Source organism: Euprymna scolopes, chromosome 26 (assembly GCF_053919585.1).
Source record: "Euprymna scolopes isolate OS-2025 chromosome 26, ASM5391958v1, whole genome shotgun sequence".
Taxonomy (NCBI): Eukaryota; Metazoa; Mollusca; class Cephalopoda; order Sepiida; family Sepiolidae; genus Euprymna; species Euprymna scolopes.
In genome coordinates this window covers 108,999,392-109,027,298 of record NC_136507.1, presented here as the reverse complement: position 1 = coordinate 109,027,298, position 27,907 = coordinate 108,999,392, and the positions used below count along the sequence as shown (strand labels likewise).

The following is a 27,907-nucleotide window of genomic DNA, read 5'->3' as shown; positions in this document are numbered from 1 at the left end:
CCCCGACCTGAATACGCTGGACTACTTCCTTTGGTCATACGTCAAGAACATCACCAACATGACCTTCCATAACACCAAAGCTAGTCTGATCACCGCCATCCACCGAGTATTCGCCGAGTATTCCCTCTGACCCTTGTGGAAAAGGCATGTTCCCAGTTCTGGACCCGTATTGAGGCGGTGATTTAATTTAAAGGCGGTTACATTGAATACATATCAGTTCTACTACATAATCAAGTTACCTGAATTAATTTTTTAAATAAAGGTTTTGAAATAAAGCCGGGGTGTTGTTTTCTTTACGGCGACACCTTTACCGTTCCACCGTGTATATGTTTTAATCACACAAAACGTATGCTAAAGTACACCTTAATTCTGGGATAGAATTATGTCTGTGAAAGAAATTTCGGTTTTAATTGCCTTAATTAACCGTAATTTGTACTTAACTGAACAAGTCACACTGACATCAATTTGGATGGATGGCTCTCGTCTGGGAGAGGCCCCGTGTTTTGACAAGCTTCTGGGTTTGACCTTTACCCCTGATCTGAAATGGAACACGTACATCAAGTCTGTTGCCAAGATCGCTGGAAAGATGGTGGGATCTTTCTACCGTTCCAGAAGATATCTCACTACTGATGCAATTCTCTATCTATATAAAAACCAAGTACGTCCAAGGATGGAATATTGCTGCCATATCTGGACAGGAGCTGCTAAAAATAGCCTACCCTGCCTTGACAGAGTACAAAATAGACTTCGTGGCTTAGTGGGGGATGCCCTTTTCTCTACCCTGCAACCTCTCTCTCACAGAAGAGACGTTGCGAGCCTATCCTTGTTTTATCGTTATTTCCATGGCAGGTGCTCGTCTAAACTCCAATCTCTGGTCCCCCCTCGCCAATCTTTCACAAAAAACACCCGTCTAGCTGAATCCACTGTGAAAAATTTCCCCCACTCTATATCTGTGCCTAAATCAAAACGTGGATTCCATGAACAAAGCTTCTTTCTTAGAACTGCACGCCTGTGGAACTCTGTTCCGTCTGCCTGCTTCCCACCTGACTACAACTTGGATGTCTCCAAGTCCAACGTTAACAAATTCCTAATGAACCGCCCCCTTAAGTAAACACTTCATCAAATCTCCACATTAACGTAATGTACTTGCAATAACCCTTATCCCTGAGTGGCTTCCGGGCCTTGATAAGTGGTGATCACTGTGTAAAAAAAAAACTATTATATAAAGTGCAGTTGGCTGTGTGTGTGCATATGTGTGTATGTTTGTGTTCATGTTTGTGTGCATATGTGTGCATGTGCGTGTGTATGATTGTGTGGATGTGTGTATGCGTGTGCATGTGTGTGTATGTTTGTGTGGATGTGTGGATGTGTGTGGATGTGTGCGTGTGTGTGTGGAAGTGTGTATTTGTGTGTACGTATGTGTATATGCAAGTAAAAGTAAAAACTACGAAACAAATAACCACAAATTAGATTCTAGATCGATGTTGTCCCAAATAAATAATTTCTAAAAATTTTAAGAAATTATTTCATCTTTACGGGTCCACTGGGCCAAGCTTTATCATGGAGATGGATTGAGTTTGTCAGCCATTTTCAATGTTATTAAATATTAATTCGAAAAAAAAAAAATGCCGACTTATTCCTCGAGGAATTTATCATACAGAGGAGAGATTCTTGTGTGTATGCGGATGTGCATATCCAACTCGAGATGTATGAGATGGGGGAGGATAAAAATGGATTAGGGTAGAGGGGGAAAGAAAGATAAAGATAGAAAGATTGATAGTTTTTAACAGAGTATGTTACATTTTTTTATATTTCATTTTCACCTCCAAACAAGGCACAGTGCAGGGGGCTACTATCTTGGACATAAGTTGCAGGGATACTATGTAGACAATTGCGCAGCAAGATGTCTGTTCACATTACATTTGAACTTCTGCATGTCAGTACAGTTGGGAAAGCAAGAACCCGGAAGGAAATTCCAGAGTTTAGCAGTTCTAGGCAGGAAACTATTCGATTAGAAGGCTTTCTTATATCTAGGGATTTCTACTGTGTAGGGGTGGGACTTTGCTGCTTTTCTGGTTTGGGGAATTTACGTCGAGGGGTACAAGGGCTTGTAGTTCATTGGAGCATTCACCATTAAAATACTTGTAGAACAGGCAGAGGAATGCAGCATTTCGTCGATGGGACAGAGGCTGAAGCTTAGATGACAGTTCAGGACCTACCAGGTTGGCGACTCTCTTTTGAACCATGTCCAGGAGTAAGAGACTAGTAGCAGATGCACCAATCCAAAGTGACAACAATACTCCATACATGGGCGAATGTTGACCTTGTAGCCTGGTAACCCTGTTAGTTCGTTTATAAGAACTAAAAGGATCAATTAGGGTTTAAGGACCCTAGCAGATCAAGGGAAACAAGAGGACCAACAATGCTGGGTATATCTGCTAGTTTGTATATAAGCATAATAAAATGTTTCAACATTAGATTTTTTTTTTACTCGTTCACCTTTAACAAGTAGTAGTAGTAGTAGTAGTAGTAGTAGTAGTAGTAGTAGTAGTAGTAATGACAATGGTTATTTAAAAAAAACTCACGTTCATCCCTAACAAAGCATCTCGCCATTTGAACGTAAGGGGCTTCTATTTGGGATCATGCCTATGAAAGATTAACAAGATATTGGTCTACGTTACATTTAAACTTCTGCATATCAGTGCAGTTAGAAAGCAGGTAGCAGGGAAGGAATTCCAAAGTCTAGCTGTTAAAGGGAAGAAGTTATTAGAGTAGAAAGCTTTCTGGCATTTAGGGACCTCAACAGTGAAGGGGTGTGATTTTGTTGCTAAGTGGGTTTGTCAGGGATATGTATGTCGAGGGGGCACAAGTGCAGTGATTTCATCAGAGCAGATTTCATTAAAATATTTGTAAAACAAGCACAGAGATGCAACGTTGCAGCGATGGACAAGGGCTGGAGCTTAGTTAACAAAGTGGGATATATTAGTTTGAAAACTCTTTTTGTGACCAAGAGGGAGAGACTAGTGGTAGATGCACCAGCCCATATTTGCATGGGCGAATGGTGATATATAACTCCAAAAAGGGGTGATATGCCATAAAACAGAGAGTAACTTCATTTGTCATCGTCTTCTTTTTCCAACAACACATCCCTCTGCACCCTCCTATCCCTCTCAACAATATCCGTAAATAAGTGAGCGCTGTTCGCCAAGCCCAGTGTTTAAAGGTGATCTAAATACCTGGCTCGATACAACTATATTTGTAATCGGTCAGGTCTCTGTTAAAGAAACTCAGCAGGGGCGGTAGGGCATGGGGGGATCTCGTGAAGAAGACGGGAGCCGAGGTTGCGGGGTACAGGACATTCAACAACAAAAAAATAAAAACAAAAAGGCAAGCAACGAGTAAGAAGAAAGATTGCGATGAGGTCACGACCGGAAAACTTAACTTTCTTAGCAAGATCAGGTCTAAATTATATACGTGCCGGTATGTGTCTCTTCGGGCGGTCAGTTGACGGAGTAAGCATGTAATCCTTTCCGCATTCAGTATCTACCTCCCTTCATCACAATCCAACCCCTCGATTGCTGTCTTGTACAGAGTATTTGTGTCAGCCCTACCGCCATCTCAAAACTGACGTCATTTTTCCGCAAAGAAAACAGTCCTTTACAAATATTGCGTCAAAGAGTTTTGATCTTTTTGCGTTTAAACTCGCTGAGGGCGATCACCGGCAACCGGGTATAAGACACCGGTTTTAGCAGATTGTTTAAAGCGGGAATGGGAGTGACGCCAGACTTTGTAACTGCTTGCATGGGGTGGTGTCATTTCTCTAACCACATAGGAAAGAAAAACAAACAAAAAAAACAATGTTGCTTTTAAGCAGAAGGGGGTGACAGTTATGTAAAGAATGGGCAAGTCGTTTAAACGGCTAGCTAACAGAGGAGGGGTGGTAGTTAAAAGAAATGCGAGAAGCAAAGAGAGTGGGCTATAATTATAGCTATACCTCATCGGTTATGGTCGTTTGTGGTGTGACGAAGAGCTACGACTATGATAATTATCGGAATGTGTTTCTAATTCCGTGAGGTCCTTGAAAGGAAGCGGCAAGGGAAAATAATATCCGTCTCAGCTGAACGTGAATTTTACATGAATCTACATGTAATGATAGCGAATCAGAAAAAAAAAAGAAATTTGGTTAAATTTGGGGGAAAGTGTAGAGACAAAAATATAGAGATTATTTTTACATCAAACTGATTAAATGATTTCAAACTTTGGTACTTATCAAGATATAGTCGAAAAAGCAGTTTTTTTAATCTTTATATATATCGCTTTAAGCAAAAACAATATTACATACGTATTTGTCATGTCGAACATAGTAATGTATCCAAAAATTACGAAAATTTATCGAGTGAAACAACTGCTATTGTATTTTTTGTAAAAAAAAAAAAAAAAAGAAAAAAGTGTAGTATCTGTTCTTCAGATGCGGCATTTCCATTTCTCGTTTTCTTTCAGTGGAGGAGAAATCCTTCACGGCTGAGACAATTTTTATTTTTGTACCTTTTCTCCACGTTAATAAACGACCCTGGTGTCTAACTCTGTCCCGTGGGGAGGCATTGTAAATAGGGACAACAAATATTGCGGCCATGAAAAAAATGACCTAAAATATTCCTTTCGGAGTTATGTTTCTTGCGTGTAACCTCCTACTGTCTACATTATAACGTCTAAGAAAAATGCAATTTTACCCAATTATTACTTTTAACTATTAATAACTCGATGATTTTTGTAAGTTTTGCACGGTATGACAATTAAGTACTTTTTTCTTTTTGCTTAAAACATCATATATAAAAAAAAAATTATCTGTCGACTGTATCTTAACAAACACCCAAACTTTTATTAAAGATTAAATGTCACGGATATTTTGTCCTTTAGTCCTCACATTCCATAAGCGATGTTTCTGACAAAGCGGGGAAAACTGCTGTTTACTAAGTCGGAATCTATCGATCTAAAACTTAATGTGGGTTAGTTTTTTTTACCTTGAAGTAGTATTTTTAGCTTCTCACATCAAGTAGCTTTATCCCTTGCCTGGAGTGATATCCATAAAAAAAAATCATTCATATGCATGTACGTTTCCTTTTTACATAAGCTTCGGTGGGTTTCAGCTGGCCGCACGATTGAAAACCTACGTGCACATATATATGATGATAATTATACAAATGATACACCAACGTGATGGAGATGAATATATATATATATATATATATATATATATATATATATATATATATATATATATATATATATATATATATATATACTAGCAGGATGATCAGCGAATGTTCCGCACTTCCAATACTTTTATCATCATTGAAATCGGTGAAATCGACCAATTTTCAACCAAATCGATTGATTTCCTGTTCTAGTTGAAGATCCACGGCGTTCCACCGGGAAGAAGCTTCACATGCCTCTCCGGAGTGACTTAGTTCACAATACATTGTAGTCTACATTGCACTGTAGAGAATCTACAGTTTATTTTATAAAATCATTTTTATATGTAACAGCTTGAATTAAAGTTTAAAATGTAAAGAAGGGCCCAGCGTGGGAAATCAACAGTAGGTTTCTTTGATATGACAGGGGCGCATTCAAAACTAATATTTCTGTTTAAAGCATAATTAAACAATGATACTTGATTTTTGTATTTTAAACTTTAATTCAAGCCATTATGTATAAAAATACTTTTATGAAATCAACAGTAGGTTCTCTACAGTGCAATGCGGACTACAATGTATTGTGGATTAAGTAACTGAGGAGAGGCATCTGAAGCTTCCTCCCAGTGCACCGCGATGGGTCCCCAATCAGAGCAGGTAATCAATCGATTTCATTGAAAAAAGTGAACGATTTCACCGATTTCAACGATAATAAAAAATATGAGTGTGAAACATTCGTTGATCATCATTCAATCCCGGCCAACGTCAGGTCTCCCTATATATATATATATATATATATATACATATATATATATATATATATATATATATATATATATATATATATATAAAATTATATTATCAAAGAGTTAATTTTTAACAAAGCATGATGAGAAGCATTTAGCTTCGAAATGCCATGGCCTAAAAAGGGTTTTTTTCTTAATTTTCTCCTTAACTGTTGCTTACTGTTCTGATGATATAATAAAGTTTTATATAACTTTTATTCCTCATCTTTTATTTAATATATATATATATATATATATATATATATATATATATATATATATATATATATATATATATATATATATATATATATGCGACTGGTACCCGTGGCGGCTCACATTCTCTATCACTATGTATTTTACTTTGAAAATTCATAAACCGTATCAAACTGTAAAAGCATTCTTAATATATAGCTAAAAATAAAAGCAATCGCACTCCATACTATATTAAACTCATTATTGGCCTAGTAAGAGTTTTCACACGAGTCATTATCAATGATTACGCGCTGACAAAAATTAATGGTGTTCTCTGAAATCTGAGTGACGATAAGTTTGTCTATATTTTCAGCACATTCGCTTGTTTCGATAACTATTTCGATAAATAGTTTTGCGTTATAACAACAGCTGTTTACCATCGATTTTTTGCTGGCAACGACAGTGATTTGAGTGACAATAAGTCTTCCTAAATTTTAGTACTCTTCGCACTTTTCCAGTGAAGGTCTGGTCAGTGCTTTTTCTCCTGGGTCTTTACATCCTCCTTGAACCTTCACACTCATTTATTGTAGTGCCAACCGAGGCTATTTCTACACGTGTGCTTACGAGGGGTTAGTTTATGTGACTTTGAACAGTTTCAGTTCTTTTGGTTCGTGTAAATTTCTTTCTATTTCAACAATAGTTGTTTGTTATTCGCAATTTATGTGGACTGTTTTTCAGCGTTTATGGATTTTCTTTGCGATTTCATTTGTTTTTATCATTGCCATCTATTATATGGTCTCAATTTTCCCTTTGATTCCAATTTCTCTTAATTTTATTTTATTTTATTTTATTTTTTTCACTTTTTTAAAAACACTCTAACAGCTATTGGTATTACAGGAGTTTCTTCATGCTTCCTAACCCTTTCACTTTACAAACAAGTTCCAAGCATTTCCTCAATTTTTCTGTCTCCTTGATCTTCACCCTTTGTATTTTCATGTTCCAAAGAGTATTATGCCCTTCATTTTCTAATATTGATTCCGGTTTGTTCATGTGCAATTTATCTGCATCATAGAAGTATAGTCGATTGCACAGTTCCCAGTGCATTATTTTTATTTTATTTTTTTGGTGGTTCAGTGTTTCGTCTCTTTGTTCACATTTACTGTTTTTCAGGTTCTGTATGTAATTTGGCCGCATTATTTTTGTGCACTGTAAGTAGAGACTTTATTTATCTGTTAAAGTGTACTTTTCGCAGCCATGTTCATGATTTTAGTGCACGATCATTTGGTTAGTTTTATCTTTGTATTTTGCGTTCCTTACTTATTTCCTTCCCATTTCGCGACTTTTCCTATTCTTTTTCTTTTCAGTATAGTTCGCCATTTCTGGACTTTCATTCTCATAACATTTCGTCTGATGTAACCTTCGACCTTTTTAGGTGCAGCTTGTCGAACTCGGGATTCTATACAGAATTTCGAACTATTTATTTAATTCATGGAGGTAGCTTCCATTTCTAAATTATAATATTCATCCTTTGTGGTCATGGTAACAGCGTTCCTCTTCATTTGTTGTGTAATTATATGGGACACCATTGATAATTCTGAACTATAGAAAATATAGTTAATGCATTTTTTTGCTTTAAGTAAAAATAAGCTATGACTTAGAGTACTTTATATACTATATATATATGTATATATATACATATATATATTATATAATATATATATATATATATAATATGTGTGTGTAGATTTCTTACTGATTTTTAAACGATAATGCGGTTAATTAGCGTCTTCATCTTGAAGATCTTTTTTCTTAGAAAATCGCCCATATTTTGTGAACGTAAACAAATAATATTTTTATTTATTTATTTTTTTATTAATCTTTTGTTTTAAAACAATAATCTACTGTTACTGTTTTAAAAATAATAAAAATAAATAAATAAAAATATACATATATACACATATATATATATATATAGAGAGAGAGAGAGAGAAAGAGCAAAAAGAGAGAGAGAGAGGGAGAGAAAGAACGAATTGTAAAGATTAATATAAGGATTTTCATTAAAGTAAAATCAACTATCAAGATAGTAAAATGCTCAGTATAGTAGATAGAGCAAGTAAAACAATAGAAAAAAATAGATGATCAAAATAAAGTTGAACAAATTAATATATTTATCAACTCATCAAATTCAAATTCAAAGTACCAGTGAAAAGTGCTTAATCCATGCATTTCCAAAGATATGCTATTCTCTTCAGATGACACGCATTATGAAAAAGGTTTACATTTTTACTCTCATAATTTTCCCTTTTCCTTTTCGTACTATTTTTTTTACTTATTTTTCTTTTTTATACTTGGGATCCACCACTTATCAAGGCCAGAAGGCCACTTGAGGATAAAGGTTAATGAATTTTACCTGGTAGTGTAATAATCGTTAATGTTCTAAATTGGGCAGAATTTGCTTATTCATGGCGACGCCTCAACGAAAATTTGTTTACATTGGATTTGAAGGCTACAATGTTAAATTCAACTGGGGAGCAGGCCAGCGGAATAGTGTTCCACAGCCAGAAAGTTCTAGGAAAGAAGCTTTGTTCATGGAATCTGCGTTTAGATTTAGGCACTGTGAGAGAGTGGGGGAAATCGGGTATAGTGGTTGTAGCTAGTCGAGTGATTTTTGTGAAAGTTTGCAAAGGAAAGACCATCCGTATTTGATTTGTCCTGCTTTATTTATATTTTATAGTTAATATTTTATTATTAGAATTTTAAGGTATTTTTTATTTTTAAAAAAAATTCATTTTAAACAGTTTTTTAATAATAATTTTAGGGTTATTTAACGCTTTCAAATTTTTATAATTCAAAAAAAAATTCTTATTATCTTACTTTCTTATATTTAAAAAAAAATACTTTTTAGCCTTTTATCATAATTCTGTCCTTTCTTTCTTTTTCTGTCCATCATATCATCCCACCCCCCACTCCGCCATAATTTTTTTCCAAGTCTAATCTCAAAATTTTTCAAATCCTGATCTGTATGTTTTCAACGTTGGTCTTTTTATCTTTACTTTTGTATAATGCGGGGTTTTCTCGTTTTCTGACAAGAAGCATTTAGCTTTGAAATGCCACGGCCTAGAGAGGTGTATTCCTTATTCCTCTTTCTGTAACCCTTATTGACTTAATAATATAATAAAATTTCTATGTAACTTTATTCTTTATCTTTTTATCCTACACACACGCACACACACGCACGCACGCACGCACACACACACACACACACACACATATATATATACATATATATATGTATATATATATATATATACATATATATATATATATTCATCCACATACAGTACTGTTTTTCAACATCACGGCTAATCAGTGCGGTTAGACTAGCAACTACCTTAAGACAGCTTTGGAACTCAACCACTTAAACGATAGTCGGTGCTCCTAACCATGATGTGTATGTGAATTAACAATGTTCAAACATGTTCAATTATATATATATATATATATATATATATATATATATATATATATATATATATAATGGATTTTACTTGGCAAATGGAAACTCAATTAACTTTCTTGGAGTTATATTTTTGGATTTTACCGTCATTGGATTATTTACCTTTCACCAGACTATCCATTAACGTGTAATCACCTTTTTCTTCACCATATTCCTCTGCTTCACTTTTTGTTATCAAGTAAGATCTTTGACTTACTTGTAGTTTCATCAAATACTTTTGTATGCAAAATCCGATCCCGCATTTTGCTAAATCCTACCCTCTTATGAGAAGGAAAGTATTTCTTCGAAACTCCGCGAATTTAGGACTATCCACTTATAAAGTTTTTCCTTTTCAGATTAAATATGTTTTTAACTCTTTTTCAAAGTGTTTTTTAACATGTTTTATTAACTGTTTGCTCTCATATATATATATATATATATATATATATATATATATATATATATATATATATATATATATATATAATTTAACATTTTAATATGATGAAAAAAATAAACAGTAAAATGGACAACATCTGTAAATTTGGACTTTTTGTCATTTATTTGTATATGCTCTATAGTTGAATCGAGTTTCATAAATTAAAGGATTTGTATAAATAAAAGGTGAAATATAATTGAAAAAGCATATTTTCCATATATATATATATATATATATATATATATATATATATATATATATATATATATATATATAGAGAGAGAGAGAGAGAGAGAGAGAGAGAGAGAGAGAGAGATAGATAGATAGATAGATAGATAGATAGATAGATAGATAGATAGATGTGCGTGTGTGTGTATGCGCCTGTGTGTCGATGTATGTCCAAGCTGTATTATATGGGATTATATTTACTATAAGATTGTTAATATTCTATTATTATTTTTTAATTCTGATTTTCTTTTTCTTTTGTTTTAAGAATTCGTCATTCGAACGACGTGAACGATCAACTACAGAACAGCATCGATACGTTGAACGATGACATTGCCCGTCGCATCGCCGATAACGAAATGTTGAAACGAAAGGTTCAAGAGCTTGAGAAACAACTCGCAGATTGGAAGGCTAAATACGCTCACGTCGACACTCAGTTGCAAGGACTCCGAATTGTAAGTTGAGCGCACAGATCAGTTTTGAGTGGGTTCAACAAACCTAATGTCTTGGGGCTGGGACGATTAATTGGAATCGGAATCAAGAATCAGAAAAATCGGAAGTTTTATGGGTCTCGGAATCGGTATCGGAATCGAAAAAACTCGTTCTTATTTCCGATGCCAAAAGCGATTCTTCTTTATTGTTCTTATTTGTTTCTTTTGTATAAAACTTTATTTTACATGACTGGTATTACTGATGAGATGATAAATATTTCTTGATTTTAAACTGTAAGTAAAATTAAACTCTTTAGATCATTCCCACAAGTGTGACCTCATGATGTGTGTGTGTATATATATATATATATATATATATATATATATATATATATATATATATATACTAGCGGGGGTACCTGGCGTTGCCCGAGTGTTTGTTTCCGGGACGGGGGGGGGGAGTTTTAAAAAATGTTATGGTAGGTAAGTAGGAAGGATCAAACCCGGAGTCATGAGTAAAAGTAGGAAAATAAAGTGTGAAAAAAAACAAAAAAAAAAAACATCTGCAACGTTAACAGTTCGGCCACCAAGAAAAGTCCATTCCAGTTGTTTAGGAAAAAAAAAAAAAAAAAAAAAACGACTACGGTAGGTCGGCGCGAACGTGAAAATATAATGTGAATTGTCCAGCACGCTAACCACTACGCCACAGAACACTGCAGCTTAGTTTAGTGATTTTAAATAGCTTCACATGAAAGAACTACGAAGCCAAACCGGTGTTCTCTTCTCAACTGTTCCTTGTGAACGATCCCCAAAGAAAGAATAATATATCGAAATTATGTAAATTAGGAAAATGCATTAGTTCGTATACATATATACGATATATTCAAATTAGTAATACATACAGAAATTGCGTATATATATATATATATATATATATATATATATATATATATATATATATATATAGTGAATGAATGACACAAATCTATATTCCAAAGTTCATGATGTTGACCATCTTATAATTTATTCCTTTAATTCAGTTGACATTTACAATTCTTAACAGTATCTGTTTCGTAGCGTAAAATCAATCACTTAAGTATCATATCAACTAGTGAATCTATTTTGCCCTTAACTTATCAGAAGAAACATCATGAACTTTGGAATATAGACTTTTGTCATTCATTCACTATATTGCTCTGTAGTTACATTGAGCTTCTTAAATAAGGATTGGTATATATTATCAGGAAATAAAATATATTTCCACAGAAAATACACACACACACACACACACACACACACACACATATATATATATATATATATATATATATATATATATATATATATATATATATATATATATATATATATATATATATATTAGTGTGTTGGGACGATTAATCGTCGGAATCGGGAATCGAAAAAATTAGAACTTTTAGGGGTATCGGAATTGGTATACGAATCGTAAAATTCTGTGTCTATTTTCCGATACCAAAAACGATTCCTTTAATTATCTTTTAATTGATTCTGTTTAAGACAAAATCTTCTACTGCTGGTAGTAATAAAAAAATAATAAATATTTATAGATTTTTAAATGAAACTAAAATCTAGAGATCCATCCCCTCACAACGTTTGATAAAATATAGGCACATTTAGCACGTGCTTTTTATTATTATTATTATTATCATTATCATTATTATTATTATTATTATTATTATTATTATTATTACGGTAAGCAGTGGAAATAACACCTTTATAGTTAAATATTTAGAGATTTGTAATGAATCGGAATCAGTTATTGTATCGGGATCATTAAAAATATTGGAATCATCCCATCACTAAATATATACGAAGGAACAAATTTAGAATTATCCGGTGTACATAATATTTTCACTAATGATAGTAAAAGTATAGAGATATATGGTAGAAGCTTTTCCTTTGTTTTATTGTATTGGTGGAGCGGGAAAATAAGTGCGGATTTAATTAAATGACGCATAGATTTATTATTCATTATTTATTATTTATCTGTATTATCTTTTATAAGATTTGCGTTTTCACAATCAAAGTAATGACCATACTCTATAATATAAGATAAAAATGGCGTTGAGTGTGTTATTGCTTTTTATGTGGCTCTTGTGTTCATAAAGTCTCCTGTCTAGATTTCGTTGAGTTTCACCAATATAGATTTTATTACAATCAAGGCAGATAATGGAATATACGCCAACTTTGGCTTTAGACCAATACAATTACCGATTCCGTGCTAAATTCTCGATTCCGATACAATTACCGATTCGATTCCGATTTTTATAAATCTCTGAATATTTAACTACAGAATCGATTTTTTTTGGGGGGGGGTCGCGATTACCATAAAACCATGCGTAAAATGTGCAGATATTTTCTTAATCGTAAAAATGTATTTGGTGAAGATAGTTTATAGATTTTAATTTTACTATTAGTTTAAAATCAATAAATATTTTATCATTTCATTATTATTATTAGCAGCATTGTGAAAATTTGTTTTAAACAAAATCAAATAAGAACCGACACTTAAAGGAATCGTTTGACGTCGAAAAATAGCCACAAATTTCCCTGAGTCCGATACCGATTCTGATACTGCAAAAAGCCCCAATTTTTCCCATTCCGATTCAGATTCCGATTCAGATGAATTGTTCCAAAACTAATGTCGGTTTTAGACTTCCGGATAATATCCATAATTGTAGATGAGATAATCTGAGATATTATGATGCTTATTTAGTTCAATCTTGGGTAGATGGGGTTATTCTTAGTGTTGGTTGGCAAATCTACTCAATCTTTGCAAATAAGCAGGAAGCTCGAAACTAGGGCGAAAGAAGGCGGAAACATTAAAAAAAAAGTTTTGATAACATTTTTTTTTTTCATGTTATTGTCTTTAACTTAACTCTGCCAAATCTAAGGAGGTTACCTGCATAGTTAAAAATTGACTTCACAATCTAGTGGAGAATGGCCCCTTCTGTTCTCTACGGACCTTTTCCTACAGAAAACTCCATGCTAATATTTTTTATTACCTGTTATTTTCACTATCCGGTTCTCGATTGTAAAACTTTCGCAGTAAGAGCTCGTCGTTCTACCACAAGTGCAAATGACTTTCCTTTATCTCTCCGTGTTCCTAACATCAAATGGAATTTTCATGAACATAGTTTCTGTCACAAAGTAGCTTCTGCGAGGGAGGGTTACATCATAGTCATCTTTAAATCTTATATAAACATTTGTCCTCAAAGTCATCAAATCTTATTCCTCCCATTCATTTTTTTCAATCCTTACATATTATTCATCATCAATAAACTGACAATAAATCACTAATCGTTAATAACTCAGCAGTGATAATAAAACCATGGTTGTGATCGTATTTGAAGTAATTTTATAGAATCATTCCCGTCTCAAATCGTGTTTTCTTTCTTGAGAGAGGGCTGTTGCTAGCCTTACTGAGGTTTGTGTGGGTTTTATGGGGAGGTAGATATTGCCATCGGACTTAGGGTTAGTTGTAAAGTTAAGAAGGATGTCTCTTGGAGAGGGAGCTATTGCCACTTGGATTTAAGATTATCAGAAAAAACACGATTGGAGACTGGATTGTATGCATAAAATTACTGTATTTGTCATAATTTACGTTACAAAATTGATTTTCTGGGTGGTGCATCATGGTCATCGTAAAATCTAATCTAAATAAACATTAATAATAAACCATCCCCAAAAACTATCAAATGTTATTAGTTGGTTGTTTTTGTTTTACGGCATATCAACCTTTTTCATGTTATTTAATGCCGAATCTAGTGATTTTGAAGAACGATTTTTTAATAGAGTATATTTGTTTTTTTAAGTCGGATTCTATTTAACCCATAGTTGGGACCCTAACAGGTACTACCACTCCGGGTCAGAGTTGACCTGGGAGCAATGGCAATTAAAGGGTGGCTCCACACTCCCCCCAAGGCCCGCAAGCTGGGGCCTCATCATCGGATATAGTTTTAGGTCATATACAGGAAACCAAATGTTAATTCTTTTGATTATTTTTAATCTATTCCTAATATTTATCATCATTCAACTGAAAATTCAGCTATCATTTTAATCTTTTGCTTTTAAGAGATCATCCATCACCCAGAGCCTATTTTTAACACTTTAAAAAACTTTTTAGAATACGCAACCAATCATTAGATTTTTACAAACTAAGTTTTTTTAAACAGCTTTTAACTTAATTTATGTAATAATAAGCGTAAACTTTGCCCTTTATGTTGCGCATTAAGGGGAGCGTCCATTTTTTTTTCTAATATTTTGTCAATTACTTTGTAAAATTTATATACCCCATTTCATGGTTATAAAATGTTTCAATCATAGTAATTTGTTTTCCTAGTTTTGCATATGAATTACAAAATATCTTATATTTCCCCCAATTCATCTGGCCTTGATGGAAGGGAGACTAAAACTTGCTGCTATAGTTTTAAATGATCTGAAATAACAGCAAGAGGAGACTTGATTCCAAAATTCTACTATATTAGTTTATATTTCTTTATGTTATTCTTTTTTGATATTTATATCGGATACATATCAATGATAAATATTTCTCATGTGTTATATTTCCCCTCTTTGTTACGATTATCAAATAATCCTTATACACTGTGAAATTTATTTTATGTAGGAAAACCAAAAAGGGGAGAGATAACATGCAAAAAATATTATTATTGATATGTACCTGACCTAAATATAAAAAAATAATAATATAAAGCAATTTAAAATAATATAATGGAAGTTTGGAATCAACCTTGAATCAATTCTAATTTCTTTTTATTTTGATTTCTCGTAGGACTTGCAAGAAGAGACCTGTCAACGCCTGGCCGAAAGCACACGTTCCCAGGCCCTGGAAGAGGAGCTCAATTTCTTGAGATCTGTCACTGACGCCGTAAGTATATCCTTCCAAATCAAGCAACAATCACATTTAGGTATTAATTGTGGAGAAATCCCATTGACTTTTAGTTGACATCAGCGATTGGTGTTGGTGGAAATGATAAGCTTTCTGGTAACAGAATTATCTAATGGAAGAGCCTCTTAAATGCGGGACCTTGAAGGAGTCGATAGAAAGTTGGAATTATGTCGCCTCATCTTTCTTTCCTTGTCTGTTTCTCATCATCTTCATCTTGTTCTCATCAATTTATGATGAAAACAGGATGAATTGTATTTTTTATTGATTGCCATTTTTTTAGAAATTGATTTGGATCTGAATCTGTTTTTTTTTTTTAATATTTTAATGAGCTGGTCGTTTATGCGCGCACATAACAGACATATATACTCATGCCCTAGAGTCGTATTTGCTAACTGCAGCTTCCATGCCAGTTGACCTGTTATTTTGAGTACATCGTTGTTCCCGCGCAATATCCAATACTTTTGTAGTGTCATCATCATCATCCAGGTTCGCCTGTGCACTTACTACAACAGACCAGGGGTGGACGTGGCCATTTTATGTCCTCTTCTGCCAGACATGCCAAGAAACTGAATCATTTCCATATGACCTGCCTCCTTAATTTGTTGAAAATCAAGTAGCCAGATAAGATACCAGACACAGAAGTTTTTTTTATCCCAGTCAAACCTTCCGTCAGTACACACCATGTTACAGCAATGCCAGGTTCTTTGGGCGGGTCATATATGTCGCATTATTCAAGGTTCCCAAAACAGCTCCTTTACATTAAACTGTCCAAAGGAAAAAGACCTGCAGGAGGACAGCGGAAACTGTTCTAGGACAATCTGAATGTCTCCCTCAAACAATTCGGTTTGTATTCTAACTCATGCGGAAAACTAACCCAATTCCTGACGTGCCGCAACTCACAAAGGGGCTACAATTGCTGAATCCACACAAAATGAAGAATGAAAGAGAAAACGTGGCATTAGAAAATACAGAGCAATCAACATCTCTGATACATAATTATCCAACAGATGTTTAACATGGGGGAAATACTTCAGAGCTCGATTCGGTTGAACAAGCCATCTTCAAACCCACAGAACAATTGAATGATCACAGTCATCTTCGCTAGCGATGAATGAACATCGACATCATGTCTTCTTCTGTTGTCTCGGGTGTCGGGGTTTGGATATTGCTGATCGCCAGAGAATATCGACAGATCCATTCAGGAATTATTATTGGAAAGCTAGATTGCAACTTCGAGAGTACAGGCTATCTCACCCCCAGCTTTCGTCCACATTTTCTTCAACAGGAAGTAAATAAGCAACTGCGTTTCCTAGAATAATTTAAGCCTTTTCAACTATGACAAAAAAACATTTATTTTTAGAGCGTGTAATTTGGTATTAAAATTCGGTTTATATGCCGACCAACAAAAACGAGATTAAATTACACTAAATTTTTGTTCGTTAAATCCTGACGATGCATAAATGTCTTGTAACTTGATATGGCAAAGATGAGAAGAGAGACTTTATATTCGTCATTTTACAGAAGGCGATGCCTGTGCCTCTAGTTCATTACTCTATTTTTTTTTGTCTAAACGAATAATTAGACCACTTCATTTAATAAAAAGGAAACCGCTGATTTTATATAAGTATAATTTTCCAAGTGACAAACGTTTTCATTTCTAATGATTATATATATATGTGTGTGTGTGTGTGTGTGTGTGTGTGTGTGTGTGTGTGTGTGTGTGACTGAGTGTTTGTAAGCGCGCATGTATGCATGCATATATGCATACGTTAAAAGGAAAAGAAGTTCAATATTATTTCTTTTAAATTTTTGTCCACATGTTCTATGTATTTTTCATTCTTACCTACTATCTCAATATATATATGTATATTATCTGTTTATTATACAAACATTGGTTACATATGTGCATACATGTTTCTGTGGAGCCGATATTTAAAGACACCCATCTCGTCAGACCAAAGAAGGAAACTAATGGAAACATAAATCACATTTTAATCCGTTTTGTATATATAAAAAATATCCGGGTGCAGATTATATTTTGAAAGAAAATGGGGGGGGGTATAGTTTATGAATGTGAACTATAGAGGTTTTGAGAAGAGGTATGGTGAATAAAGGGAGTAGAAGTGAGAGGGGGAAGAGGAGAGAAGTACGATTCGACCTGGTTAGGCTATCACAGTGGAGGGGGGAGTATCGGTTTCATTTTAAACTAGACGGTTGTTTCCGCGTTTGCTTTAATCTGAAGTAATATTATACCATCGTACACATTAATAAACTATAAACCCCTTTTTCTTTCAAAGTATAATCCACACTCGAATGTTTCTTTTTATACAAAACAAATTGAACTGTGATTCTCGTTTCAACAATTTTCCTTCTTTGGCCTGATGAAGTGGTCTCTTTGAATAGGCACTCCACTGAAACATGGATGCACATATGTAACCAACAATGTTTGTATAATAAACAGACTATATACCTACTCTGTCTTCCATTGAACACTCTTTAATAATCACGCGGGTTTCATTGGATTTACATTTAGGAAATCAATCTGTACAACAATTATACATACACACACACACACAACACACACACACACACACACACACACACATATATATATAATACGTATAAAATAGGTTTATAAGCTACATTACAACACAATATAATAAAAATAAACAAATAAATATTCATTTTCATAATATTGCGTTGTAATTGGGCTTACAACCGTATATTATTTTTAAATTATTTTACGTATTTTATTTTAACATTTAAAGACCGCTTCTCTCACGGAAAACACAACGGTGACTTTATATATAAGCCGGTTAAACCCTGACTGCACACACACACACACACACACACACACACACTTTATATATAAGCCGATTAAACCCTGACTGCACACACACACACACACACACACACACACACACACACATACACACATATATATTAAATTTTAAAATTGTATCACAACTTATCTTTAATATCATTCTCATCATTCATATATCAAGATTTATAAATTTATAATTTTACTAGCCTGGGTGGCCAGCGTTACCCAAGTCTGTGGAGGTGTGTGTAAGGGTGTTGGTTGAGCAAAAACAAAATATTAGAAGTAGTAGGTAGGCTCGAACCAGTAACGCACAGGAGGAAAAGCAGGTAAAAAAGGTAAACTGTCTTATCGATACGTCCACCGCGGGGGGTCGAATAAACGTGTTTTATTCGACGTTATTGACGCGCTGTTTGAATGGCTTGCAAAAACGTCGATGAAAAAAAATGACCATTCCTTGTAAAAAAAAACAAAAAAAACGACCCAGTTGACGGTAAAAAAAATTTGTGTTTGGGTTAATTTTTCGATATTTGTCGTCCGAGACATCCAGCTTATAAACGATACCAATTTTGTCACGGTCCGATGCTTCTGTTGAAAGATTTTGGTAGACATACAAACACACACATTTACACACCGTTTGCCGTTTATATTGTCGAAGAATAAGTAGTCTATTCTCAACTTTTATCTTCAATTAGTGCTTTAAGTATAAGACATCTTCAATGCATCGATTAAGATTTCCATGATTTATTTCTCTTATTATCGATTACAGTTGTCTTTATCCTCACACATTGATTAAAATCTATGAATATATATTGTATCCCTTTTTTAATGACTGCGGAATAAATTATTTTCATTTTACTTGTTTTACTCCAATGTTTGATATACTTGTTTTATAAATATTTCTATTTGCTTTAATAATGAAAAGATTTTTTAAAGGTTCGTTTATTATATATATATATATATATATATATATATATATATATATATATATATATATATATATGCACAGTCAAGCGACGTTGTAGCTCACAAGAGCCATGATAGCAAGTCCAAAACTCGAGTTTCGCTCTCATTTATGCTCATCAGTTAGACACTTCGAATAAGGGAAAAACTCGAGTCTTAGAGTTCCAGTTTGTTAGCATTTATCGCTCTTGTAAGCCGCGACGTTGTTTGACTGCAGAAATAAATAAAACGAATACACACACACACACACACACACACACACACACACACACACACACACACACACACACACATATATATATATATATATATATATATATATATATATATATATATATATATATATCTTCGTTTTTTCTGCTTTCTTTACAAAGATTTCTATGCAGCCTGTAATTACCCTACTGTATCTATCTCTATCCGTGGATTTGATGCATAACTTCTGGTTGTCCTCACATTCACCATGATGTTATCCTCTAATCTTTAACCTGATGTGAATTCTCTGTTCTCATAATGAGATATCAATGAAATTAATATTGTCTCAGAAATTCATTGTTAATGTTGAATTCTTGAACCACATATTAATGATTAGGTTATAATTTCGTTTACCTCATATATATATATTTATATATATTTATATTTATATATATTTCGTTTACTTCATATTATATATATTTATATTTATATATATTTCGTTTACCTCATATATATATATTTATATAAAATAAAATAACTCCAGACTATCAATTCACGGGAAATCACCTTTTTCTTCACCATATTCCCTCTGCTTCACTTTTTGTTATCAAGTAAGATCTTTGACTTACTTGCAGTTTCATCAAATACTTTTGTATGCAAAATCCGATCCCGCATTTTGCTAATTCCTACCCTCTGATGAGAAGGAATGTATTTCTTCGAAACTCCGCGGATTAAGGACTATCCACTCATTAAGGGTTTCCTTTTCAGATTAAATATGCTTTTAACTCTTTCAAAGTGTTTTTTTAACATGTTTCATTAAATATTATCTCCTATATATATATATATATATATATATATATATATATATATATATATATTATATATTATATATATATACACACACATATATATATAAACTACATATATATACTATATATATAATATATTATATATATACACACACATATATATAAACTATATATATATATATATATATATATATATATATATATATATATATATATATATATATATATATATATATATATGGTTTTAAATAAAATGGTAGGCGGAAGTTTCTCGAGAGCTCTTTCGGCTATCATCTCTTCAGGAGCAAATCGATAGCAATCTAAATAATATTGTGGCGAAAATAAAGAGTTCTATAGGGGAACTTATTTAATGTGCCAACGTACGGGGGCATTAATTAAATTTATTTGCGTTTAAAAAACGATTAAAAATGTTGGCACAACGAGGGAGAAAAAAAAAAAAAAAAAAAAAGCGGGAGAAAAATTCAAAGTTCCCCAAAGAGAAACAATGCGTTAGATGTTTCTTTTTGCCGGCACAAAGAAGGGTGACCCACCGCGATAGAGACAGCCTCCAAAATCTTTAAATGGTTTTTGGAGTCCGCTCTATGTAGCACCTCAAACCAATCTATTTTATATCTATCGGCACAGCACGGGTTGTCAACCAAATGCTGGCCAATAGCAGAGTCCAAGGCTACAGAAGGAGGGAGACCTCCGAACCCCATCCTCCCTTGTCTGATCTTCGATGGAACATGCTGGTTTATACGAGTCAAAAGGTGCAAGGATGTTCGCCCAACATAACCAGCATCGCACTGGCATTTAAACTGATATACAATATTACTATTTTGGATGTAAGGCCAACTATCCTTGCGGGAAGACGGAAAAGCAGGTCTCGTAGTATATACCACACGCAAGGTCACCGAATTGAAGCAATCGTAAATACTTCTTCGAATCTGTTTAGAAATTATATTACTCCCCTCCCCTATCCACGGTAATTTCAAATAAACCGGGCATTTCAAGGGTCCAAACTTTTTAGGGGATTTAAAATCCGCAACCATTTTGAAAATACAATCATCAATAAGGTCAACAGGATAACCATTATTGATGAATATTTCCCTGATCTTATCGAGTTCGACATCCAATCTGTTAGGCGAACAAATCATGAGGGCTCTATGTACCAAAGTATTAATTAAGCCGACCTTACGTGATTTAGGTACAAAAGACAACCAGTTCACATATAGGCCAGTAAATGTCGGCTTTCTATAAATTGTAGTGAGAAAGCCCCCCCTTGAGCGTTCGACAAGAACATCCAAGAAAGGAAGCGAATTGTCCTTCTCACTTTCCATAGTGAACTTGAGAGCCCCATGTAAAGAATTCAACCTATCAAAAAATGTCGACGCATCACTTTGCGAAGGAAAAATAGCAAAAGTGTCGTCAACATATCTGAAATATGCAGTGGGTTTAGATGTAGAATTAAACATAACGGATTCATAATACCCGACGAAAATATCCGCTAAAGTTGGGGCCAACGGACTCCCCATTGAAACCCCGTCAACCTGACAGTACATAATATCACAAAAACTAAATTCCACGGCTTTCGTACACATTAAAATGAGTTCAATAAGAATCTCTTTAGAAAACCGTGGAGCAGTCAGGTGACCATCATATAAAGCGTAGGCACATATGCGTATAGTCTCATCCAACGGTATGTTGGTGAAAAGACTAGAGACATCAAATGAACACATGAAAGACGTCTCTGCATTAGAATCCAACCCACGTACACAATCAACGAACCGAAAGGAATCTGGGATACAATGCGTGGTGTATAGCTCACGCACAGGTTGCAGAATTTCTACAAGCCGAAAGAGCTCTCGAGAAACTTCCGCCTACCATTTTATTTAAAACCATATATAAATTCTGTACCTCTAAACATTTATATATATATATATATATATATATATATATATATATATATATATATATATATATATATATATATATATAAACTTGGTGAGTTAAGAGAAGAGAGTTAATTCAATTTTATAAGAGGAGACTTATCGAGATAATACAAAGCTCAAAAAATTTCAGTAGAGCTTATAATACAATATATATAAGAGAATAAACATAGTAAATGAAGTCACAAACACTATATATTGGTATATATAGAATGATTCATTTATTTAATAAGGGTATACATACATTTAGTTGGCGGATAAAGGAGACTCTTTATACCAAGGTATTTCGAAACCTAATGCTTCTCATCAGAAGAGTAGAGAAGGTGCTAGGTAATATAATGGGGATGCGACGTCTAGCGTGGGATTCATCAGGAACGAAATAAATCAATAAAATTATTGATGATGTTTGGGGGAATTATATTGAATTCTAAGATAAAGGAGGAGCGTATTATATAAAGTGTAGTGTAAAAAGGAGTATAGGGCTTCCATCATAGTCTTAAAGAATGTGGGTAGTTTACGTGTTTAAACTTAAGGGGAAGACATAGATTGGGTTCGGTGGTGGTTCTATTTTATCCATATGTAAGATGTATAGTGTCTATGCAGGGGGTTAACTCTATAAAATATCCTCCAAACAACATCAATAATTTCATTTTTATTTCGTTCCTGATGAATCCCACACTAGACGTTACATCCCCATCATGTTACCTAGCATCTTCTCTACTTTTCTGATGAGAAGCATTAGGCTTCGAAATGCCTTGATATAAAGAGCCCCCTTTATCCCCCAACTAAATGTATGTATACCTTTATTAAATAAATGATTCATTCTATATTTTCCTATATATAGTATTTGTGAATTCATTTTCCATTCTTATTGTCTCCTATATATATATATATATATATATATATATATATATATATATATATATATATGTATATATATATATATATATATGTATATATATATATATATATATATATATATATATATATATATATATATATATATATATATATATATATATATATGAAGGCTGATAAGGTTGAAAATTTTTTGTATTTTGGCCGACACTCTTCAAATGATCTTTTTTTTTCTGTGCTCTGATTGTTCAAAAATTTTACATTTTGTTCGTATTCGTTCGTTTCAGGAAATCAAAGAATACAAGGCAATGCTCATGAAGGAGGATAACGTTCCCCAGATGCGTGAATACTGGAACAACGAACTCTCTAAATGCATGAGGGAAATCAGAGAGGAGTATGACAATCAACTCAATCTACTCTCGGCTGACTTGGAATCCAGATATCAAGTTCAGGTAAAGTAATCTAAACGTTAAATAGTTCTTCTTAACCTTTTTTTTTTCGGTCGATGGGCGACTTTCGCAATTCTTCTCGATGGACGACTTTTTTTAAAAAGATTTCAATGCAACTAAATACTGAATTTTTATTTTAACATAGTACACGCGTACTTTTAATGTTCTCATCTTTCAATATTCTTATATTTCATACTAAAATTTACACTCTCATGTTTAGTCAAATAAAAAGTCGTTTACTTACAATTTCTGGCGATGTGCAAATTTTATACCAACCACCGGTAGTCTTTATGGACCACGTTGGAATCAGTGATTTGAACTACAAATAAACCCGCACATGTAGTCGAGTTAGTCATTTGAATTACGAACTCATGAAAAAAAATATGGTCAACAGAAAAGCAAATAGAAGGTCCCATTCAAACACAAATGATCGCTATCAATCATCATCTCGTGTAGAATATTTAACCCCCTCTCCATGAAGTTCGATACAAGGCCAGGGGCGGGTTTTAAAGAAAGTGTGTTTGTGGAACAAATTAGGTTCGAACTTGGCACATCCAGGTTTTCAATCTGTGTCGGTAAAAGCCGCCACCATTATCCCCTGTAGAATAGAATACACCTACATCCAATCTTTTTCTTTCTTTTTCTTTTTTTTTTTTTTTTGTCTGTCGTGTCAAATGACGGCAGTTCTGTTTCCACTGCCAACTAGTGTTGCCCTACGATCCAAAGCTGAAGTAGGAAAGTAGTCCAAGTTTGCTATGAAAATATCATTTACAATCATCGATAAATGTTTTCGAAAAAAGTAACTGACTAAATACTTACATTATTATTCATCGGACTACTGTTCTCATCTTGAGTGTTATTTTCACAACGTTTCGGTCGAAATAACCTCCAACCTTCTTCAGGTATATCTTGTCGAACTCAGGAATTTGAGCGGAATTTCGACCGAAACGTTGTGAAAATCACACTCAAGATGAGAACAGAAATGATTAAATACTTATATATATTATTGAATTGGAATTCATTATTGAGATGAGTGTTATTTATTAATTAATAATAAGAAAATATTAATTAATTAATAATAATAAAATAAAATAAATACTTATATATTGTAAACTAAGTAATAACTACGGCTGTGACAACAGTATATTCTTTTCATTTTATTTGTTAATATATCATATGTTTTTATATAGACTGATCTGGTTCTCGGTTGATTAAATATGTCTTACTGTGTCGGGTATATACCCGAGAGTGAAAAAAATGAAAAGAATATTCCGTCGTCACAGTCCTAATAATAACTACCTCATACATTTAAAAAAAAAAACACCCACTAAATACTAAGTTACGTATTAAAAACGGCCCTCAAAATATATATTGAAAAACAGACCCCCCCTGAAAACTATGATTAAATACCTTAAAAATTGATACAAACCTAATTTTGTACAGCCTGTAGTGTCCGATGACAGAGAAAAAGAATAAAGCTGCTTCTTTTTATATGTTTGCCATCTTGTCATCTGATATGCAAACGAGATGCTTCTGATTAAAATAAAAGCCCTGATTTTTTTAGAGACGAGTAGATTTTTATTTGGGCTTCGATGTAGCAAGCATTGACAGCAGTGTGTCGAATTTGGGAGTAGAGAGTTTTAACAGCAGTGTGTCGAATTTGGGAGTAGAGAGTTTTAACAGCAGTGTGTCGAATTTGGGAGTAGAGAGTTTTAACAGCAGTGTGTCGAATTTGGGAGTAGAGAGTTTTAACAGCAGTGTGTCGAATTTGGGAGTAGAGAGTTTTAACAGCAGTGTGTCGAATTTGGGAGTAGAGAGTTTTAACAGCAGTGTGTCGAGTTTTGGATAGAGAGTTTTGACAGCTATATTTAAACCGGATATTGTTAGCTGATAGTACATCATACTTAACAATCCATTCGGGGAATTACAGAATAGTTAACACTTGGTTATTTATCCACAAAAGCACACATATTGAAAGCAGACTCCCTAAATAATGATACATAAAAATAGATTCCTTTAATAATCATACAATGAAAATCAATATCGTTCATAATCAATTATCGAAAACGAACTCCTTAATTACGCAATTATGTAACACGGGTTATCAAATATACACATTGAAAACTAAACCTTTACTTATTCATACATTTAAAACGAGTCCCTTAAATACACACGTATTGAAAACTAGCCGTTGTCGTGCGTCGGTTTATGACCGACACTCATTGTAACAAAACTGGCTGTTGATGTTTCCACAGCTTCGGCACGTACGGCAGAGATTAACATAATTTCCTAATCTAATTTATAAAACTCTGTATTTGTCTGTCTGTCTGCCTCCATATACGCCGTTCTTCTGTGGGTCTTTAGCCGGTTAAAATAGTTTTTAAGGGGTCAAAAAGGGTTCAGAATTGAAAAAATCCTTATACATTTGTACATTCATTTTAGTTTATTTTTAATCAGTTCAGATGCAGATATAGTGGTAACGTCACCAGCTTTGAATGGCATAGTTTTGCTTTCGGTTTCGATTCTAGCTGATGGTACCCAAATACTTTTGTTTTTACTCTTGAAATCACGACTGTATAATATTATATATACGAAATCTGGATTAATTAAAGTATAATATTTAAATGTATTTTATGATCGGGCAAAGCCATGCACCCCCCCCTCGCTAATCCGCTAATCATATATAGAAAACCGATCCATAAAGGAGGAGGGGGTATTTTTTAATTTTATTTTAATCGGAATAATTTTTAAATTGTTGCTTTTGTTTGACGCTTGTTCATGTTTTCTTTTGCAGCTTAATGAAATCCGTCTTGGTGCCACAAAGGGTAACGCTGAAAGCGCGCAAGCCAATGAAGAAAACAGACGTCTCCGATCGCAGATGACTGACAAGGATACGCGTATGATGGATCTTCAAGCGCAGGTAAGAATCTACAAAATACGAAAAGGTGAAAGACTGATTTTAAAGAAATGAGAAATTTGAATCAGGAACAAATAATGGAAGACAGAGACAAATTCTTGTATTACCTTTTCAATTGTCTTGTCTGAATATGGAATACTTAATGAGTAGAATATAGTCAATTACGAAGTTCTTATAATAGATCTCTCTACGTGTGCAATGTACATATCAAACTGGCCGTTTAGTTGTCTAGTTATTTTGTTTTACGGCATATCAACCCTTTCTCCGAGTTATTTAATGTCGAATCCAGTAATTTTTGTAATAGGTTTTGTACTTTAAGTTCTTTACGTTTTCAAATATTTATTCATGATATTTGGTTTGGCTGTTTTGTTATACGGCATATCAACCCTTTTTTTCGAGTTAATTTTTGCCGAATTCAGTAATTTTGGAAGAATTTTTTTTGTGTTTCAATTTCTTTATATCTTCAAATGCTGCTTAGTTTGGATGTTTTGTAGGGAAAAATTGTTAGTTCTGTTTTTGACTTTACAAAACATGATTGAGTTTTGTAATGGGGAAAATGAGAAAAAAAAACGAGAACAATGTTTGCTGCATTTTAGGTCAGGAAGCCGGTATCTTCAGACAACCTAATCTGGTAGCACCAGGCAACTTAGTCTTAATATCATGACCCTACGAGACGTGCGTAATTCTGTTACGTTACTGTTCTTCGTTTTTCCTTTCCGTTTTATCACATGAAAGTTATACTATTAATAAAATGCAGCTCACAATTTTGGCCGATGTAACCTCCGATCTTCTTCAGGTGTATCTTGCCGAACTTGGAAATCTTTCTGTTGAACTCGGAAACCTGTACGAAATTCAAACCAGTATTGTCCGCAATGACCCGTAGTGTAGCGGATAAAGTACGGGATAAATTCAGTTGTAAGTGACACTGGAGGTTGAAAGTTCAATACTTAGTGTGAGTGGTACGAATAATACGATTGCTAATTACTTATGACTTTTACCTGGTGATGGTTGACGGAACGAGAGCATCCTACCCTCGTAAATCAAATAAAGGGTTACGTTCGAAAATCCTCGCAGACTTCCAAGTTTGACAGAAAGATTTCCGTATTCAACAAGATATACCTGAAGAAGATCGGATATTACATTGGCCGAAACGTTGTGCGAATACCACAAATCCGAATGATCCACATAATATGAACGTTAAATCATTTTATTTAGCATTTGTAGTTCCCAGCAGACGA

At 33.7% G+C, this 27,907-nt stretch overlaps 1 protein-coding gene across 2 annotated transcripts in view; it reads left to right on the top strand.

Annotated features, from left to right (window-relative positions):
- LOC145248360 (60 kDa neurofilament protein-like) overlaps positions 1-27,907 on the top strand; it is a 104,586-nt gene that overhangs the window by 49,145 nt on the left and 27,534 nt on the right. For both annotated transcript variants that reach the window (XM_080110282.1, XM_080110281.1), the window contains exons 2-5: positions 10,601-10,787; positions 15,595-15,690; positions 23,591-23,755; positions 26,547-26,672. In XM_080110282.1, the coding sequence (XP_079966408.1) occupies positions 10,601-10,787; positions 15,595-15,690; positions 23,591-23,755; positions 26,547-26,672 (574 nt within the window). The remainder of the gene's footprint in view (positions 1-10,600; positions 10,788-15,594; positions 15,691-23,590; positions 23,756-26,546; positions 26,673-27,907) is intronic.